Source organism: Ictalurus punctatus, unplaced genomic scaffold (genome assembly GCF_001660625.3).
Source record: "Ictalurus punctatus breed USDA103 unplaced genomic scaffold, Coco_2.0 Super-Scaffold_100060, whole genome shotgun sequence".
Taxonomy (NCBI): domain Eukaryota; kingdom Metazoa; phylum Chordata; class Actinopteri; order Siluriformes; family Ictaluridae; genus Ictalurus; species Ictalurus punctatus.
Window position 1 is genome coordinate 1,076,886 of NW_026521090.1, and position 22,291 is coordinate 1,099,176.

Consider the following 22,291-nt stretch of genomic DNA (forward strand, 5'->3'; position numbering starts at 1 on the left):
TTGTCCTTTCAGGAGTTAACGGAAGCTGTCCAGCAGCAATCTTCGGGGAAATTACCAGGATTGGATGGCTTGACTTCTGAAGTTTATAAAGCCTTCTGGTCCCTCATTGGTCAGGATTTGTATGAGGTGTTTCTCGAAAGCTTTGAGTCAAATATCCTACCCATCAGTTGTAGAAGAGCTGTAGTGACTCTTTTACCCAAGAAAGGAGATCTTGGTTTATTGAAGAACTGGCGACCGGTCTCTCTTTTAGGAACTGATTATAAAATATTGTCTAAAACTCTGACAAATCATCTTTAAAAATCTATAGCATCCATCATCCATGAAGATCAGTCCTACTGTGTAGCCTAGCGATCTATATTTCACAATCTTTTTTTGTGCGGGACATGGTGTACTTAACGGAACTGCATACATTAGATCTTGTACTTGTGTGTTTGGACCAAGAAAAAGCCTTTGATAAATTTGACCATGAATACCTGTTCAAAATACTTGAAAGCTTTGGCTTTGGGAATCAGTTTATTTCATGGATAAGGCTTCTTTATAAAGATGTCTATAGTATGCTGAAAATAAATGGAATTTTGACCAGACCTTCTTCTGTAGGTAGAGGTGTGACACAAGGGTGTAGTTTGTCTGGTCTCTTGTACACGATTTCCATTGAGTCAATGTTGAGGATTCTGAGAGAGAAGCTGCAAGGATTTACAGTTCCAACATCTCACCTTTCAAACACAGCAGTGGTGAAACTCACCGCGTATACAGATGACATCCCAGTGATCATTAGATCTGAAGATGATGTTAAACGTCTTACCTCATGCCTCAACATCTTTTAGAGTGCTTCTTCCGCACGGATCAATTGGGGGAAAAACTGACACTTTATTGTTAGGCCATTGGTCACACCAAAATCCACCTCAGCTTCCACATCAGCACCCTTGGAATAAAGAGGGGGTTAGGATACTGGGGCTGTTCTTTGGGACTGAACAGCACATGAACAAGAATTGGGAAGGACTTGTAGAAAAAGTGACAGGCAAGCTCCAGAGATGGAAGTGGATTCAAGCCCAGCTTTCCTACAGAGGCAGGGTGCTGGTGGTGAATAATCTAGCCACCTCAATGCTGTGGCATCGTCTAACCGTGTTGGACCCTCCGAAAGAGCTTTTGTCACAACTTCAAAAAGCCTTTGTAGACTTCTTTTGGGGTGGTCATCATTGGCTTCCCCCCTGGGGTACTGTGTCTCCCTACAATTGATAGCGGTCAGGGATTAATTCATTTAGCCTCTAAGGTGAAATCCATGAGGTTGCAGACTGCCCAAAAACTGCTTTACTCGTCGGACTCTCTACCATGGATTAGCTTTGGCCTTGCCATTCTACGTGGAAAAAACAAGATGGATTTTGATAAACAAATGTTTCTGATTTCGGGAAATGTGGTAAAAGACATGTTTAAGATAAGGTTTTATGGATCGGTTCTTGAAGCTTGGGGTTACTTTAAGTCGGAGCGGAAAGAACATTTTGGTTTTGATGAACCACTTCTGCACAGTCCTTGGTTTTCTAAAAAAATGCATTATATCCAACACCGAAATTTCTATCTTTGTTTTAACTGGGATAACTAAAGTTGGAAACCTGTTTGACTTGTCGAATAGAGAATGTTTTTCAGTACAGAATCTAACTAGAAAAATTACTGGTAGATCAGAGAGAATAGTCGGGAACATATTAAAGGATTTGAAAACATCTTTTCCTGCATGTTTGTGGGATAATATATAACCAAGTTTATGTCCGGTGGTAACACAAAGGTCTTTTTTTCCAGAAGTGTACATAACTCCACAGGTAGCTCAAATTAACAATGGAGACAATGTAAACATGTTGTTATCCTTTAAAGGCTTGCAAAGTCTTCCGTTTTCCATGGTGAACAAGCAAAATGCATATATTTCCTGTGTAAAGTCCGACTTTGTCAGACATCTAAGGGGGAGGAGGCATACAAAATGGAGGACTCATTTCTTGAAGTCGGGAGATAATGAACCTTCATGGCGGTTATTGTATAAGAACCCTCTACCAAAAAAAGTCTGGTGACTTACAGTGGCAGATTTTACATTGTGCATTACCAACAAAAGTGTTTTTGTTTAAATGTAAATATGCACCGTCTCCACTGTGTACTTTGTGTGATGAACTCGATACTGTGTTTCATGTCTTTTGTGAATGTTGTAAATTATCTCCGCTCTTTAATCTATTGTATACAATGTTTCGTAGTTTGGGGATCATTTTCTTGAAAACCGGGTTTATTTATGGGGGTAGATATTCTCGCCACAGGCAGGAAATCTGTACCTATTTGAATGTTTTGGTCGGTCAAGCAAAATTAGCCATTTGGAAGGCTGACAAAATGGGATCAGAAGGGAAAGAAGTAAACATGGTTAAATTATTTAAGGCCTTGGTTGAGTCTAGGATTAGATTAAAGTATGAATTTTACCAAATGAATGGTGATCTTCCGATGTTTGAGAAGAAATGGTGTGTAAACAAAGGGGTAACTTATAAGAGGCGAGAATCTCTTTTTCAATTGGTAATGGGTCTTAAAACAATGTGTTCTGTATGTTAAGGTTTTTTAATTGTAGAATAAATTATATTTTAAAAGTCAAAGTCTCTCTCTCTCTCCCCACAGATGTGTCGTTATCTCTAGCATCCCTGCTGGTGCCTCTACAAATTACACCTGCAACATGAGGGGTCGTCATGTGAACATCATCATTCCCAATGTTATCCAGGCTCTCACGCTCTGTGAAGTGGAAGTCTATGGGGTTCCAGGTTACACTTTTATATCCAGTTCACAATATCATATACATTTGAAGTCAAATTAAGTTTTACAACAGCTGCTAAATATCAACATTGCTAATTTTTTTTAGTGCCTGTTACTAAGAGGGCATTTCTGAGATTGAAGTTTAACATCAGTGAGTATCTTATGAACCCTACTGTGAGGGACAAAATTATTCAAAAGGTTTGTGTTCATGACATGTATGGTAGATTCATAAATAAATAATACTAATTTTTCATCATAGACGATATCTGCCAATGCCCAGCCTTCAGTGCGTCAGATCTGTTGGACTACAGAACCAGAGGTGGAAAATGAAACTTAAAAAAACGGTAGGAAATATCAGTACTACTACTGCAATAATAATAATAATAATAATAATAATAATACAACTACTTCTACTGCTAATAATAATAGTAATATAGCGATAAGAGGCAATCTGTCCAAACACTCCCTGCGTATAGCACTCCCAGTGGCCAGTTCTTGTCAAGATTCATAGAACAATAAAGAGACCATATGTGAACATACTTATGCATATCACATTTTGTGATGATGGCTCAATGCTAGTTGTGTAACCTACCTGCTGAAAGCCGACTGGCAGAAGGCAGACATTTTTGAAGTAATTCAGTTACAGATTAGCAGAAAGCGCACAGCAAATTCTGCTCAATTGGCATTTTGGTTCCTGAGAAACAGCTATTTGAACTTAACGCTGACCCTTATAAACATGAACAGCACGCCCCAGGTAGCCAATTTGAGCGAGATTGCATTGGATACTAGGAGGTCCATCCCTGAACTTTCTATTCAAGTTTTGTGGCAATAACCTAATGGGAAACTTTTCAATTATCTGATATCTGATTGGCCAATGACAGGCATGTTTTTTTTCAGTAATTAAGTCATCATGAGAATCTATTATAGATTAGCACATACGGTATATCTACCATATCAAATTTCAGCTTGATCAGACATACAGTTCCTCATAAACAGCTATCTGATCTTAGCTCTGCTCCATTTGTATGACCAAATTTGGCACATAGCAAAAAATGCTAAACTAACTTTTGCCAACTAGTGCTAGGATGTTTGGCCTAGCTTCAGAAATTTGGTGACAGTCCTCATTAATTAATTTTTGGTGTGATGCTCAATAATTATCAAAAACATGTTGACATTTGTAAACAGCAACATCTCACTTTCCTGGGTAATGGGAGGAAGTACTACAACCCCAATTCCAAAAAAGTTGGGACGTTGTGAAAAATGTAAATAAAAACAGAATGCAATGATTTGCAATCTCATAAACCCATATGTTATTCACGGTAGAACATAAAAAACAAATCAAATGTGTAAACTGAGGAAATGTAGCATTTAAAGGAAAAAAATAGGTAACTTTGAATTTATGGGCGCAACACGTCCCAAAATAATTTGGACGGGGCAACAGAAGGCTGGAACAGTAAGTGTTACTAAAAAGAAACAGCTGGAGGAACATTGTGCTACTAATTATGTTAACTGGCAACAGGTCAGTAACATGATTGGGTATAAAAAGAGTATCTTAGAGAGGCAGAGTCTTTCAGAAGTAAAGATGGGCCTCTGTACACCAATCTGCGAAAAACTACATCTACAATTTGTGGAACAATTTCAGAATAATGCTCCTCGATGTAAAATTGTGAAGGCTATGAATATCTCATCATCTACAGCACATCATATCATGAAAAAATTCAGAATCTGGAGAAATCTGTGGCCCGAGTCTCTTTCCATAAATCTTAAATAAACACCTCCTTATAGATAGCTTCACCATATCAACGACTAAAAGTTCTTATTAAAGTAGTACAGCACAAATCTGTTTATTATTAGACTTTGATTATGTGGAATGTTTGCCAGAGAAGTCTCTGTGAATGATTTGCTATCATAGACAGGATAACTTATTACAATGAGCACATTAATATAAACCTGAGATATGAATTGCAACCTTCAGACCTTCTGACCTATCAGATTCCAGAGTGCAACAGCAGTGTGATATAATTTGTATTAAATACGCTAAAATCTCTATTAATAGTTCCATGAAATTTGCAGAAAATCAGTTTACTGTTACTTATTTATTAATTCATTGATTTATTTCTTTTACCTGAGTGATATTACAGTCAAGAATTTTGTCATTCTGACTTACAGGTGGCAGAAATATATCTGAAACAAGAAGAAGAAGAAGCGGAAGAAGAAGAAGAAGTGTTCAAAGAACAAAAAGAAAGAAAAAACATCAAATGTGTGAGGTTTGGGTTTAGCACTTGAAAATACTAGCTAACTGATGTTATAGGTTTATTAATTAGAAGTACTAGAAGTTTTTTAGTTTGTTTGTTTGGGAAATGTATCCATGAAAAATTATTACCACAGGGTTTGTACAAGGTGCTTGAATTTGGCATTTGGAAATTTAAGTACTGGAAAACCTTGAAAATAGCCAATTTTTTTTTTATGTTAAAAAAGTGGTTAAAAAGTGCTTGAATGATAAAACATCAATAAATAAAAAATAACAATCACTTTAAAGGGTTTATTTTCAAAAGAACACGAATACAATCCTTTCACTCAAAATATGACTCCCCGCTGCAGCCCCTCCTCCTCCTGCCATTCACTCATTCATTTTAACAGGGACAGCTTCGGTCCACTTCTCAGACCCCTTTAGAAACTTTTTTTTTATTTTTTAAAGCATCTAGCGACATATCTAGCGACTTTTTGGACAATCCTTAGCTACTTTCCATAGAAGATAATGGCCAGTACTGCGCGGCGAGTGCGAGGTCCTGCTTTCAGAAACAGAAAAAATGTCCAGAATGTCTCTGAAACACTTCAGCCTATGATTAGCCCTGGTATCCTGGGAGGACACTGTAGCAGTCTCTGAGGATTTCTTCTCATCACTCCACTGTAAAAACAAACAAACAAAACAAACAAACAAAAAAAAAAAAAACAAACCACTAAATGCTAGCTTCATCTTCTTTTAATTTGATTGTCAGTGCTCAACTCAAACCAACAGCAGAATTATTAATAATATCAAGAATGATTGTGTCTAAAATCAGCCACTGATTATATCCCACTTGTTTGTTTCTAGATAGTATGATTTATTTAGCCAAATCTAAACTCACTTCTCCATTTGTGTAACTGGATACTCAGGATAATAAAATTTCACTCTCGTTTCCATCCACCCCCATTTTCTACATCTCCTATCATACAGGAACCTTGAGCCTATCCCAGAGATCATAGGGCACAGGACAGGGTACCAGGCCATCGCAAGGCACACTCACATACACATTCACACACCCATTCATACACTACAGACACTTTGGACATGCCAATCAGCCTACCATGCATGTCCTTGGACAGGGGGAGCAGCACAGGGAGAACACGCAAACTACGCACACACAGGGTTGTGGTGGGAATCAAACCCCCAACCCTGGAGGTGGGAGGCAAACGTGCTTAGCACTAAGCCACCGTGCGCCCCACTCTGGTCTCTTTAATAAAAATGTGACACACAGAATAGCACAATGTGCTATCAAATAAATAGTGGGTGACTGTTTTCTTTATAGTGTATATGCACTGTAAATGACTTCTTATTTAAAAACATAAATGTAACTGACATGCTGCTTTATTAAATCATAGCAACTTGAGCACCTGCCTAGCCCTACTCTGAATATGAGGAACTTTCCTACACAAATATTGACGTAACTATTCACCCATTCTCACACCAATGGTAGCAGAGCTACCATGCAAGGTGCTAACTTGACATCAGGAGCAACTTGGGGTTCAGTGTCTTGCCCAAGGACACTTCAAGTCATGTGCGCCAGGAATCAAACCGCCAACCCTACAATTAGACAACCTGCTCTACCACCTGAGCCACAGCCACCAACTAGATAACGATGTTTAAGTCAGCTTATCCCATTCCTACATTTTCTTGTTACATATAGATTAAGTCTCTTAAGTGTTTCCTACATGTATATATATTTTTTAATTTGCATATGTCTACCAATATGTAAGCCAATGCATATGTTTTACACTACTAATACAAAATGTCCCAGTGAGGCCTTCCACACCCGTCAAAATATTGCCATCTCACTGTGACAGAAAAAAATATAACAATGATGCTTTAGAATTAGATAAATTAAGTTTCTGCAAAATATGAATTGAACTATTCATTTAGAACTCAAAAAGTACATTAATGGCTTTAGTAATGACTACTGTGTATCCCATGTAGCACACTAACCCTAATGTGTATGACCGCATGTACTATGTTGCAATAATAATAATGATGATTATTATTGTCAAATAATCACTTCACTGGACAGGAATGTGATGTAACGACACAGGACAGTTAGCAGGAAGTAAGCGCAGGAGCGCCGTCTTTATTGATACACAAACTAACAGAACACAAGAAACGCGGTCTATGCTGAACAGGACTAGCTGGATCAACCATGGAACTACAGTCTAGGCATTACTCGAAAACAGAACATGGAACTGAGACCGCTAGCATGCTACACGCATTCTAACACAGTGCTAAAGCTATACTCCTTAAATACTACTAACGTTACAAACTATAATACTGCGCGAAGTGCGCAGCCGCACGAGGGGTTTAAATAACCAACATAATTATCTAAAGCATAGACACCTGGAGAAATAAAGACACACCCTCGAACATAAGCCAATACCTGGACAGGAAGTAAATCAAAACAAACGAGCCGCGCGTGTCCATATGTCAGAGTCTCGTGCACGCGCGCTCTGCAGCAGTCTTTGTGCTTCGACGCCGCAGCGCCATCCACCGGCGGAAGCGTAACAGATGTAAAAACAGACTTAAAAACATTGAGTCATTTAATACAGGTCAACTGTTTTCTATTATACAAGCAGCGTGTGTGTGTTCTGTTTCATTTTCTTTTCAGGGATAAACATACTGGAGGATTTTCTGTTGATCTGGCACAAAATTAAAAGGAACTAAATTACATTAAAAAGGGGGAAACTTTGGGTACCAAGGTTATAAGTTATAAACTAGGGAACATTGAGAGAGAGAGAGAGAGAGAGAGAGAGAGAGAGAGAGAGAGAGAGAATCGGCATGTGGTCTGCGCCTCTGTAGCACCGCTGTTCTACAGTAAGTGCTGAGGGGGAGACCTGAATGTCGGGCTGCCAGATAGCTTCATTTCAACTATAACTATTAACTGGATGGGGTGGGGTTAATATTTGACTAGTGCATAAATTACACCTAATACGTCTAGGGCACTAGTTACTATTAGCTGTAATTTAATCAAAAAAGAGAACCTAGTATGTTTATTAGAAACCAACCAAAATTACTCCAAGAGTGAGACATGTAAAAGTCCCTGAGGTTACAAAGGAACCCAGGTAACTTCTAAGCAAACAAAGGCCTCTCTCACACTGGCTAATGTTAATGTTCATGAGTTCACCATCGGGAGAACACTGAACAACAATGGAGTGAATTACAGTGTTACAAGGAGAAAGCCACTGCTCTCCAAAAAGAACATCTCGGTCCATCTGCAGTTTGCTAATGATTACGTGGAAAAGTCTTTTGGAAAAATGTTTTGTGTGGAAAAATATAACCTTTTGGTTTAAATAAGAAGTGTTATGTTTGGAGAAAGCAAACACTACATTCCAGCATAAGAACCTTACTTATAAGAACCTTTCAATAATGGATGGAACAATGAATTCTGAATTATAACAGTGAATTCTAAAGGAAAGTTTCAGGACATCTGTCTGTGAACTGAATCTCAAGAGAAAGTGGGTCATGCAGCAGGCCAACAACCCTAAGCACAAAAAGCACATAAGGGTCTACCAAAGTATGGTTAAAAGAGAATAAAATTCATGTTTCAGAATTTCCCAAGTCAATGTCCTGACCTTAATCCAATAGAAATGTTGTGGAAGGACCTCAAGCAAGCAGTTCATGTGAGGAAAAGTACCAGCATTCCAGAGCTGAAGCTGTTCTGTACTGAGAAACGAGCTAAAATTCTTACAAGCCGATGTACAGGACTGATCAACAGTAAAAACAGGGAAAATGTTTAGTTTCGGTTATTTCTGACCAAGGGGTTCACACCATATGCTGAAAGCAAAGGTTCACATAGGATCACATAATAGAAAGAAAACATTCTACACACCGTTATACCACCAGCAGCAGTCTGGACTGTTGACACAAGGCAGGTTCATGCTGCTGATGCCAATGTCTGACCCTATCATCTACATGTCACAACAGAAATCATGATTCATCAAATCAGGCAATGTTTTTCCATGCTTCAACTGTCCAGTTCCAGTGAGTCCACACCCACTCTAGCCTCAGGTTCCTGTTCTTGGCTCACAGACAGGAGTGGAATTAATATGGTTGTAGCTTATCCACCTCATTTGGCTAGACGTATTGTATGTTGCAAGAGGGTTTTCTGCTCCCCACACATGTAAAGAATTATCATTACCATAGCCTTTCTGTCAGCTCGAACCAGTCTGTCCATTCTCCTCTGTCCTCTCTCATCAACAAGGTGTTTGTTTTTCTCCACCATTCTGTGTAAACTCAAGAGATTGCTGTCTGTGAAATCCCAGATCAGCCTCTAAAATTCTCAAACCAGCTCGTCTGGCACCAACATTCATACCATCATCACTGAGATCACTGAGATTCTGATGTTTGCTGTGAACATTAACTGAAGCTTACTGAATACTTACCTGTATCTGCATGATTTTATGCATTGCGCAGCTGCCACATGAATTAGTTAAGTTCTTTTTCAAACACATCCTGCAAAAGCAAATAAGATCAGCACTCCAGCTGCTTTGAGTAGCCTAATGCAAAATGTATTCAAAATACTAGTTTTCCTAAAACAGATCATTAAGAACTCCAAAACACCTGAAATTGGATTCAAGGCACTGTATACAGTGTTACCACCACTGAAATCACCGTTTAATTACATATGCTTCAACAGTTAAAATATATCATAAATAAATAAATACATTATTATTATTATTATTATTATTATTATTATTATTATTATTATTAATAATAATAATAATAATAATAATAATAATAATAATAATAAGTGTAATTTATATAGCTCCTTACTCATAACCAGTGTCGATTTACAATTACAATGTTTCAACAAAACATGGAACATGAGGTAGACTAAATTTGAGAAAAGATATGATTTATAGTTTACAGAAATATTAAATTTCTCATCAAAACATGATTACACTGCTTATGCTAAGCTTAATTTACACAAGTTTCTAATTACAAGATTGAATTATATAAAGTGAGCGTGATCAATTCATGTAGTATTAATGTAAACCCATTACATTATGAAATCTTGGGGGATGTTGGCACTGACAGGTACTATAACTATAGTATTTAAATTAACATGATTCAAAGGTGTGTGATAGAATAGCACAGTGTTTTAATAAATTCAATGCTAATGAATATTAGGTGCTATTATTAATTAATATTATCCTGGTGTCTAATTTTTTTGAGAACAGTTTCACATTGAAATACAATGAATCTGCACATTTTAACAGTTCAAATGGAGAAGTTATTAATGTTTTGTCACAGTAATGATTCTGTGTCTCATTGCCAAAAATGAAAACTTCTTAACTCTGAAAGTCAATTAAACAATGTTTGAAGGAGAATCTATAATAAATATATCATCAGATGACTAAAGGGAACGCTGGATGATCCATCACATCAGTTTTAGCCTGACATTTTTGCTTTTGCGTCACACATTTGTACAACAGTTTTTATGAATCAGACATTGATTGATTCATAAATCAATTATCTCGCTGGATAAAACCTATACCTATATTATATATGTATATATTTATGTATGTGTAAAATGTAAATGGAAGCTTTTTGCTTCATGTTTTTTTAAACTTTGCTGTAGACTGTCGTTTGAGTCAAACTTATTTGCATTTGAAGAACACAAAGTGCATTTGCCTTTTAAATAACCATTTAGTGATACACCAAGTGGACAGCTCAGAGTTTAAAGGGTCAAAGAAATGACTTTCTGATCTATGTCGAAGAAGGTAAGAAATTCTGATTTCAAGTATCAAACAGATTTCAAGTATTTAAAAAAAATCTCATTTTACAGTACACTATGATTTATTTAATATCACTTGTAAATTGTCATCATTTAAAAAGACAATACCTTTTATAGATTAAAAACACAACCTATCAAATGTTCCTATAATGTATATATTTTTGCGCAGGGATATGTATTTTCTCATTGCAGTCGATTCTGACCCATCAGCAAGGTAAGAATACAGTATAGTAGAACACAGAAACACACACACACACACACACACACACACACACACACACAAAAATGTCTGAGACCACATTGAAAATCTGGATTTTTTTTCTCTTACATTTTCAAATAAATTGGTTAGAATTTATTAATATTTAAAACAAAGAAAGTAAATGTTTAATATATTGGATATTTATATATTTTTTTTTAAATCTGCAACTGTAAACATTAAGAAACTCTGAATCTCTTGTAAATATTTTAAAGATTCTCCGTTTTTTTTTTTTTTTTTTTTTTTTTTTTTTTTTACTGAAGTTGTAGTCAATAATACAATTTCGAATGAAAATGTTAAAATTAAATAATAAAAACATGCAAAATAGAAACATTTTCCACTAGTGCTCTCAGACTTTTGGCCCCGACTGTGTGTGTGTGTGTGTGTGTGTGTGTGTGTGTGTGTGTGTGCGTGCGTGCGTGTGCGTGTGTCTGTGTCTGTGTGTACGTAAACAAACTATTAATGAAAATAAAATTTTGTGTAAGATAAATGAATGAATAAATATGTTCTCTTCTCCCCTCCAGTCGATGTGGCCTTAGGAGGAATAGCAGTACAATCTTCTTTACACTAACAATTATCCTGCTTACTTTGCTATCGACGACAACAGAGCATCTAACATGAATTTCAACTCGTGTGATTACGGCTGCTCCTAACGCCATACAGACTTCATATGAATCCATAATGAACTTTTTCACACTATCTGTTGTTACCCAGATGAGGATGGGTTCCCTTCTGAGTCGGGTTCCTCTCAAGGTTTCTTCCTCTTAAAACATCTTAGGGAGTTTTTCCTTGCCACCGTCGCCACTCAGTGTCTTGCTCAGTTGGGATAAATTCACACCTTTAATATCTGTATACCGTGTTGATATTTCTGTAAAGCTGCTTTGAGACAATGTCTATTGTAAAAAGCGCTATACAAATAAAATTGAATTGAATTGAACTTATGTTTATATCCAAAATGCTCCACTGTGTGTAAGGGGCAGGGGAAACTGGTGCAAGCTGTTCAAAAGGTTTAGTTTAATTTAAGTTTGTCATTATATGCTGTATCTGCGCGCTTGCAGTGTAAATTCTGTCGGAAGTGACATGTTAGTAACGAGGACACGTTGCTGGTCACGCGCGGTGTAGACGCGCTGATACAGAGTGTAGCGCGAGTAAGATCTGTAATGTCTAATTCAAACATTATGATCAAAAGTAAAATAATGTCTAAAGACACCGAGATACAGAAACCACAAGGTGCAGTGAAAGTGAGTTTTTATTATTCATTTAGGACTATATATATATATATATATATATATATATATATATATATATATATATATATATATATATATATATATATATATATATATATAGTATTTATGCATTTTTTTTATAGATGCACAAAAAGCACCGAATTAAACTATAGTCCTAAATTAATAATATATATTCTGGTGTGTGTGTGTGTGTGTGTGTGTGTGTGTGTGTGTGTGTGTGTGTGTGTGTTGGGTTCTTTTCTGTTTTGTACAAACAGTTGTGTAAAGTTTTACTGTGAAGTTTATATTTGTTACACTCAGTTTGTGGACTTTATATTAAATAAACAAAAACAAATGGTACTGAAAGTTCGCTCCACCATACGATTAATCAAAAAAATAATTGGCCAACTAATAGTAATAATAATAATAATAATAATAATAATAATAATAATAATAATAATAATAATAATAATAATAATGCTGTTAAACAGTTCAGAAGCTCCGTCTATTGTCCTTGATACGTGAAAACTAGACAATGCACAGTAATAACACTGATGAGCTGCGTTATTATTATTATTATTATTATTATTATTATTATTATTATTAATAATAATAATAATAATAATAAGCTCATAGCAACACTGATGAAATACACATACAGTACAAAAAAACCACACACACAAATAGAGAATGTGTTTAGCATTTTGTTTTTACATCTGCACATAATTTAGTCTGCACATAGTTTAGCAGCTGTTTTAGAATTAAAAATGTCATGTATAAGTCTACATAATGAGTCTTTATTGATCACATATGCAGTAGAGCACAGTGAAATTGTTTTCTTCACATACCCCAACATGTCAGGAAGCTGGGGTCAGAGCACAGGGTCATGATATGGTGACCTGACCTTCTGATCAGTAAACCAGAGCCTTAACCACTAAGCCACCTCTGCCCCAGTGGTGAGAGAAACATGAATGTTCATAGCATCTATTACTTCTTACCCCACTATTTGCCAAATAATACAAATATAGACTTATAAACACCGCTATTAAAAGCTTAATAAGAGAATACTGCAATTTTTGGGAAATTGCCGTTCCCGAGTTTGGCCACACGAGGGCAGTCATGTTCCATCCAGCACAACACACGACGCCTAAAACAGAAGGTAGGTTGTAGGTATTTTACTATTACTATTACTACTTCTAATAATGACCTCAATCGAAGTAATTAAATACGTAATGAAAATTGTTGTCTATATAGCTGACCTCATTTTTCTACACAGTGAGTTAAAGGCGCACAACTCTCAGAATCCCAGTTCATAATTGTGTTTGATTGGCCAAGTAGAATGAAGTGTGCGAGGAGTCCGACTCTTTTTGAGCTTATTGGACATTACGCATTGCTGTAATTATCTCATTGGCACTACTTAATTGCTCATAGTTTATTTGACGAATGCAACTGCTGCGACATATTTTGCCAATCTTAAGCTCAGCCGTCATTCTGGAGGCGCAGTTTTGGTTGATGCATGACATTTAGGTTCAAACACAGTGTGTACATCGACTGTAACACAGATAGTGAAAATGGAAATGTGAAAAGAGAAGGCCAGTGATTAGAGAGAGAGAGAGAGAGAGAGAGAGAGAGAGAGAGAGAGAGAATGGGGAAGAAGAAGACGTTAGCAGGTGAAAAGCAGTGCCTAGTGTTTGTTTTAGAAAAAGAGAGCTATTGTGTGACCGTTGGCGTTAGGCCCGCCTCCTCGCCTGTTCTCAACTAGGTCCTGTCGAGTGTGGATAAATAGGCGGGCGCTGCGCGAGAAGTTTTATTGAGTGACTTGACTTCGGGAGCAGTATCATGTCTGGCAGAGGCAAGGGTGGTAATTAATACTCTCTTTTTGCAAGTGGTACCCTCGTTCGTAATTTGAAACTAAAGACTTTAACGACAGCAACAACATCAACAACAAAAACACCTTTAACGAGGTGATAATTATCGCCACCCGGGGTTCGGTATGTCACCCCGTGTGGCCTCCTCGCCGTCGGCGGGGAGGCACTGGGTCAGACTACGTTACAGTGGAGAAGGAGAAGCGCCAGACAGGGCTGAAGTCGGAGTAAACCTTTTAAGTAGTCAATGGATATCGACTACAGATGTATACTCTTTTATTGCAATGCCTAACAGAAAAGAGTATGAAATATGTTTTACCAAAGAACAGGCACTTCAAACATTTTCTCAAATTTTTAATAATAATACAGGAAATGAATTCTGGAAAAACTGGGAGATGACTACATCAGCTCCCCAAGACGTAAAGAGCATTGTAGTAAAGTTTTGGACTGGGAGAATCGCTGACTCGGATGTAGAACAATACCTCTTAAGGTTTGGTGAGATACTGAACCCTGTTGACAAGCCACTGGACCAGTTCGGGATATGGTATGGAGTCAGGAGATATAAAATAAAACTCAAGAAAAACCCCGACGGAAGTATATTCCAGATACCAAATTCCATTTCCATGGGACCATACAATGGAACGATTACATACCCCGGCCAAACAAAGCGATGTTTTATATGTAACGATTCCGACCATCAGGCAAAGGACTGTGAGAAAACAAAGTGCTGGAAATGCGGAAGCTTTGGCCACAAAGGAAAGAGTTGTAGAAATACACAAGTATGTAATTTATGTAATGAAACTGGGCATATATATTTTCAATGCCCAAATTCTTACAGCTATAAACTAAGAATGCCGAAAAATCAAAAAGACATTGACCAGAATGCAACACAAAACGCACATAACACAGAAACCAAAACAAACGATAAAGAGGATAACAACTGGGAAGAAAATAAACTACACACAAGTGAGGACGACTCGACATCTGGGAGTGACTCAAGCAGCACCGATACCAGCGACAGCGAAGACAGCGAGGACTCTGAGAGCAGCGCCGAATCTCTGATCCCGGAAGGGAGACGGAAGACACCGGAAGTACCTGCTGGAAGCAGCGGAGCATCTCCGCCCAGTCTTTCGTCTGTGGGGAAACGGCAAGCATCGGAGTTTCCTGCGCTATCAGCTGTAGAAGTCGGCGAGACTCGGATCGGCTCAACCCCTGAAGGAGGTCCACAAGCCCCAGAGGAGCCTACGTGCTCAGAGGGAGAGACCGGAGCGACCCAGATCATTTCTACACCTGCAGGAAGCCTACAGGGCCGAGAGGAGTCATCGCATCCAGCTGGTGAAAGTGGAACAACTCAGACAATCGCCGACAACACAGGTGACACTGCGGACACTCCCACGCTGGCGAAAGGTAAAAACACTTTAGACTATCCATATAAACGCCAAAGGCGAAAGAGGAATTCTCCTGGAAATGTTGACAATGCAAAAAAGGTTAAGGAATGATGTATATCGCCTACTTTTCTTCCCTTTTTTTTGACATAATGTCTTTGATTTTAACTTCAATTCCTATATCATTTAAAAAGAAATGTGATATATGTCTGCAGGAATTAAGGTTAAATGATGTGGATAATGTTGAGAAAATGTGGACTAATGGACATGCAATAATATCTATCGGAGAAGATTCTTATCTTAATTTCTATGGTTTTTTCAAATTTAACTGTTGCCACATGTAATGTTAGAGGGATTCAGGCAAAAATTAATCAAGTGAAAAAGTTAAATATATTGAGTGGAGAACATGTTGATATTTTATGTATACAAGAGACCAGATTAAGCAGTTTTGCAGACGTACAGGACGCTCAAAGTTTATGGATCAAAGGTCCTTCAATCTTTTCAATAGGTGAAAGTAAAGCTGATGGTATTGCGACCTTATTTTATAACAATAAATTTAAAATAATTAAGAGCCGTGAAATAATTCCTGGTCGATTAATGTTTACAGATGTGTTTTATTGCACAAAAAAAATTAGAGTAATAAATGTATACACAGCACAGGATACTGTTGGTAAAATCCGGCTTTTTAAAAAGCTTAAAATGCTCCTGTGTGTCGGTTTCTATACCATTGTATGCGGTGATTTTAATACAATCACAGATTATAATGATAAAATTTCTTCCAAAATATGTAAAATTAGGAGAGAAGGAACAGCATTTCACCGACATATTTAGGACATTATATCCAGAGAAAGTGGACTTTACAAGGTTTGATAAAACATGTAAAACTAGAATTGACAGGATATATATTAATAATAATTTTGAGGCAAAATTTTATACAACAAAACTCTTGGTTGAGTCGGACCACTTGACAGTTATATGTGGCATTAGATTTAAAAATGAAGAAAGAAGAAACTATTGGAAATTAAACACACAAATTTTGAAAAGTCCTTTATTGATTGTAGAATTAAAAGAAGAAATTAATAGGATTAAAACTTTAGATATCCTCACTACCAATTATTGTGATTTGTGGGAAGTTTTTAAGATTCAGATTAAAAAATTTCTTAAATACAAATGTCTATGTTTTAATAAAGAAAAAAATGAGAAGTACAATACAATTATGACACAATATATAAACCTAAAACTGAAAAATACAAGAGATGAAAGTGAGGAAAACAACTTAAAGGATTTGAAAAAAGAGATCGAAACTTTAAATAGTGAGTTTTTACTGAACATTCAAGTCCGAGCAGGAATAATTTCCGATGAACTTCTAAATCAAACAAAAGCAATTTCACTATTTAATAAAAGGAAAGAAGCCCAATATATCGAAGCCATTAAAACAGATAATGGAACTATAGTGAAAAATCCTAAAGACGTCAGAGATGCTGTTCGGATCCTTTGTTCAAACATGTACAACTCAATTGAAATAGATAATAAACTCCTAAAAACCTTTTTGAATGTAAAAAATAGTGTTGACCCGCCTTCCAAGAGCTTAGGTGAGGAAATAAAAGAGGCTGAGGTTGTTAATGCCATTAAACAATTAAATCTAAAAAAGTCTCCAGGGAAAGATGGTCTCCCGTCTGATTTTTATCATGCATGCGCCATAGATTTGGCTAAAATATTAACGCAAGCCTTCAATGATGGGATCGCTAGAGGTTACATGCATGACTCGTTCTATGAAGGCGTTTTATCCTTGTTGTATAAAAAGGGTGAAATGAGTGATATCAACAACTGGAGACATCTCACCCTAATGAATGTCGATTATAAGATTTTTGCAAAGACCATTATGAACAGGATGAGTGACTATTTGGATGTAATAATAGCTAAACAACAAACATGTGCAATAAAGGGAAGATTTATGTGGGACAACTTGAACACATTAAGAGAACTAGTTTTTGATAAAAATGGTGACAGTTTTTACATTGTGGCTTTGGACCAAAGAAAAGCATTTGACTATATCTCAAGAGACTATTTGTGGGAGATTTTAAAACTGTATCAATTCCCTGAAAATTTCATAAACATGATTAAATGCCTTTATGTTAAATCGACGGTTGAAGTAAATGTTAACGGTTCTTTGACTGAACCATTTGAAGTTATGCGGGGTGTAAAGCAAGGGTGCCCTCTGAGTGCAGCCCTATATATTTTATCTATAAACCCACTTGTACAAAAAATCCAAGATGATCATAGACTTAAAGGTCTTCAAATAGGAAAGAACAGAGTCGTGATCTCTGCTTATGCTGATGACATAACTGTATTTGTGAAATCTAAACAAGAACTAGACATCATCTTTGAATATTTTAGCGAGTATGAGCAAGTCTCTGGAGCCTCCTTAAATAAAGCTAAAACGGAATGTGTCTGGATTGGAAATGAAAAAAACAAATTTCCCATAGATGTCCCAGAAGTTCAGCAATTAAAGGTTTTAGGTATATATATATAGATAATAATGGCTGTGTCGACCATAACTGGTCAAAAAAAGAAGAAATAATACAAGATGAAATTGATAAATGGAAATCATGTAATCTAAGTTATAAAACTAGAATAAATATTATTAAAACTTTTCTATTATCAAAAATACTGTTTTTATCATGCATCTTACCTCCGACAGAAGTTTGGGTAAAAAGACTTCATAAAATATGCTGTAATTTCATATGGGATACGACTCGTGAGGTTACAAAACGTGAGCTCCTTTTTAAGAGAAGGGAACTGGGAGGCCTTGGGGCTGTCGATATATCCCTAAAAACTAAAATAGCAGTGTGCAAAATCATCGCGAGTGGTATTGCCAGGCAAACCGAATGGATAGGGAACATCTCTAACTGGAAATCTAAAAAAGGTCCATCGAGGAAAGGAATTCCGTATTATAAACTGATGTTTTCCGACTTCACTAACAAATTTAAAGATCTAAACATCGATTGGGTGAAAGACTCGAGCAAAGAAATATATCTTTTAATTGTTGATCGAGTTTATTGTAACCCTGTGGCTTTCAGAAATTTGGAGGAAGACCAAAACAAAGAATGTCTCCAAAATTTACAGAATAAAATCCTATCTGAACACCTGAGAGATACAACTTGGTTAGTCGCTGTAAGAAGGCTCCCAGTAAGAGCGGTTGTAAAATGGAGCTGTTTTGTAAAAACCAGTAAATGCCCGATGCCTAATTGTAATGAAGAGGAAACACTCGAACATTTCCTGTTAGTGTTATCGCTCTAAAGAAACATGGGCTAAATTAAAAATCATTGGTCTCAATATAGAAATAAATATGAACTCAATTTTCTATGGCATTTTTAAAGAAAATTGTAGCAAGACTCAGCATGACTTCATTTGGTTCATAATATGTTTGACTAAATCTAAACTCTGGAAAACAAGGTCCAGAATGACTATAAATCAAACGTTTATATCCAGTGATGTTGTATTCAAGGACATTCAAAAAGAGCTAAGAAGACTTAAAAGCAGCACATCTTGGTTTAAAGACTCTTCAGTGTGGGACTCTATTTGCGTGTAATTGTACTTTGACTATGTAAGTTTTTTCTCTCCCTTTCTTTCTGAATATGACTTGTGTAAGATTGTGAATTTTGTATAATTTCAATAAAACTCATTAAAAAAAAAAAAAGCAAGGGTGGTAAAGGACTCGGCAAAGGAGGCGCTAAGCGCCACCGCAAGGTGCTTCGCGATAACATCCAGGGAATCACCAAGCCGGCTATTCGCCGTCTGGCTCGCCGTGGTGGTGTAAAGCGTATTTCTGGTCTGATCTATGAAGAGACTCGCGGTGTGCTGAAAGTGTTTCTGGAGAACGTGATCCGCGACGCCGTCACCTACACCGAGCATGCCAAGAGAAAGACCGTGACCGCCATGGATGTGGTGTACGCCCTGAAACGCCAGGGACGCACCCTGTACGGCTTCGGCGGTTAAACGCTCTAACACCGAACGACGCGAACACAACGGCTCTTTTAAGAGCCACCCATATGTCTAGAAAAAGAGCTGTTCCGTGTGGGGGGGAAAAAAGGCTTTTTCTTTCGTGAAGCATAAGGCATCAAACGCTGTACAACAGTAGCATAAGTGGTAGATCTATTTGTTTTTTTTTTGTAATAATTCTCTCTCTCTCTCTCTCTCTCTCTCTCTCTCTCTCTCTCTCTCTCTCTCTTATATATATATATATATATATATATATATATATATATATATATATATATATATATATATATATATATAACTCCGTATATATTAAATAGTGTATTATATATAATATTGTACAGTATACAATATTAGATGCATATATTAAATATTGTAACTTGTTTGATTAAAACAATTTAGAAGATGATTTTAGTAGAAACTTCTATATTTCTCTTTCTCATACGCACGCATGCATGCATATATGAGAGAGAGAGAAGTGGGGAAGTCAAAAGTTTTTTTCAAGCATAAGGTATCAAACGCTCTACACAAGTAGTAAAAGTGATAGATAAGAACTATCTGTGTACATAAAAAGAATTTATTTTTGTTTTTTTGCACATCTATTTTTTTTTATACATTTATATGCACAGTTACAAGACGGTTTTAGTAGAAACTTACTTCCGCATTTCTTTCTCTTTCTCTCGCTCTCTCTCTCTCTCTCTCTCTCTCTCTCTCTCTCTCTCTCTCTCTCTCTCTATATATATATATATATATATATATATATAATGTGTATAATTTTTTTCAAGCCAATTGTTTTTTCATAGTGCACGTTGCACTGTAAATACAACGGCGGGAAGGGAAACAAAGCGTAGCGGAGGAGGGAGGAGCAGTAGGAGGCGCCATGCAGGAGGAGGTATCGAATTTTAGCCAATCAAAAAAAGGTGTCTTGTGTGGACGTCATTAGCATGTGGGTCTGTAAATAGAGCGGGCGCGAGGCGGGGGTTAGTCATTTTCTGTTCGTTTATTCGAGAAGCAGCGTCATGCCCGATCCAGCCAAGACCGCGCCCAAAAAGGGATCAAAGAAAGCCGTGACCAAGACTTTCTAGTCATGATTTGATACCATATTTATAAATATGCTGTCTTAGAAGTGCACTTTCACCCCTTAGATTTCATTTAAGCAACAGGCTAACTACCACTATTATTATTAATAAACGTGCTGACTTCAGTAGAAAAACGGGTGTAAAATTGCACTTTTGAAGCAGAGATGGTAGCTCTTAAAAGAGCCTTTGGGTACTGACAAAGCAGCGGTGGACGAGTTTACTTGGTCTTAACGGCCTTCTCGGTCTTTTTAGGCAGAAGCACAGCCTGAATGTTGGGCAGTACACCACCTTGAGCTATGGTCACTCCGCCGAGCAGTTTGTTCAGCTCCTCGTCGTTACGCACGGCGAGCTGCAAGTGGCGGGGAATGATACGAGTCTTCTTATTGTCACGGGCGGCATTACCGGCCAACTCCAGGATCTCAGCGGTCAGATACTCCAACACTGCGGCCAGGTAGACCGGAGCGCCGGCACCGACGCGCTCGGCATAGTTGCCTTTACGCAGAAGCCTGTGCACACGTCCCACGGGGAACTGAAGTCCAGCCCTGGATGAACGAGTCTTGGCCTTAGCTCTAGCTTTTCCGCCGGTTTTTCCTCTGCCACTCATCTTGATGCTCAAATCTGTTCTAACAACTCCGAAATAAACGTTCCACCCGAGCTCTCCGTGATATAGACAAAACGGCCACTCTCTTATTCGCTAAGAACGCAATGGCAGATTAGCCAATCAAAAACAGGCCGTCGAATTCCAGCGTCACCCTTCCCACCCCTGGTTTGTGCTTGTGTGTGTGTGTGTGTGTGTGTGTGTGTGTCTGAGAGCGCGCGCGAATGAAAACAGACAGAAGGGAATATTCATACAAAAGCACGAAGTAACAACTATATACTGAATTTATTTATTCTTATCATTAACATTGATTTATTATGTATCAATATGTTATCCTACATATTCTGTGATCGTTTTGGAGATCAGGAATGACGTTTAGGAATCACGATCAGGATTCTATTCTGCTGTACTAAAATCAGCATCAGCTTGTGGCTATGTGTACATGATATGTAGCAGATATGCGTATCCATACTATTGTATGTTTCTAACGCGTATTGCTTTGATTACATAAAGCTTGACTGAAAATGTTAATCTTTAAAGGAAAATATGGGTGGCTCTTAAAAGAGCCGTTTAAGGAACAAAAGCATGAAAGAAACAAACGTCTTTATTTCTTTTTGGGTGCTGCCTTCTTCGCCTTTGCCGCTTTAGGCTTTGTGCTCTGGGCTTGACGGCTTTCGCTTTCTTGGGGCTCTTGGCTGCCTTTTTAGGGGTCGCGGGCTTTTTTGCCTTCTTCGGGCTCTTGGTGGCTTTCTTTGCGGCGGCTGTGGGCTTCTTCGCCTTCTTAGGAGACTTCTTGGCCGCGGCGGCGGGTTTCTTGGCCATTGAGGAAATTTAAAAAGATTTGGCAAGTTGACTTTTTATTTACTGAAATCAATTCAAAGGCAGCAAAATCCGTCATTATGAAACAAAATGTTCTTCAGCTTTCTCAAAGGACAGCGGCGAGGCATGAAAACAGAAGGCTAACGAGCTGCTTGCTAAACTTCGATCTGAGCAGAGCGCGCTGCTATGTCCTTCATCAGCTCAAGAAAGTGCCACACGGGCCAGCTATCAGATTTCTTGTATTTTACAT

At 37.5% G+C, this 22,291-nt stretch overlaps 1 protein-coding gene and 1 long non-coding RNA gene across 2 annotated transcripts in view; one reads left to right on the plus strand and one right to left on the minus strand.

The window, feature by feature from the left end:
• LOC108262158 (histone H2AX) overlaps positions 1-21,331 on the minus strand; it is a 361,614-nt gene extending 340,283 nt beyond the window's left edge. Inside the window, exon 1 of the mRNA XM_053679078.1 lies at positions 20,846-21,331. Coding sequence (XP_053535053.1) covers positions 20,846-21,228 — 383 coding nt within the window. The 5' untranslated portion in view covers positions 21,229-21,331. The remainder of the gene's footprint in view (positions 1-20,845) is intronic.
• Positions 2,555-5,219, plus strand: LOC128630798 (uncharacterized). The gene is made up of 3 exons (XR_008395030.1): positions 2,555-2,777; positions 2,876-3,113; positions 4,939-5,219. It is a non-coding gene; the product is annotated as an uncharacterized LOC128630798 (long non-coding RNA).
• Positions 21,332-22,291: the final 960 nt, after the last annotated feature.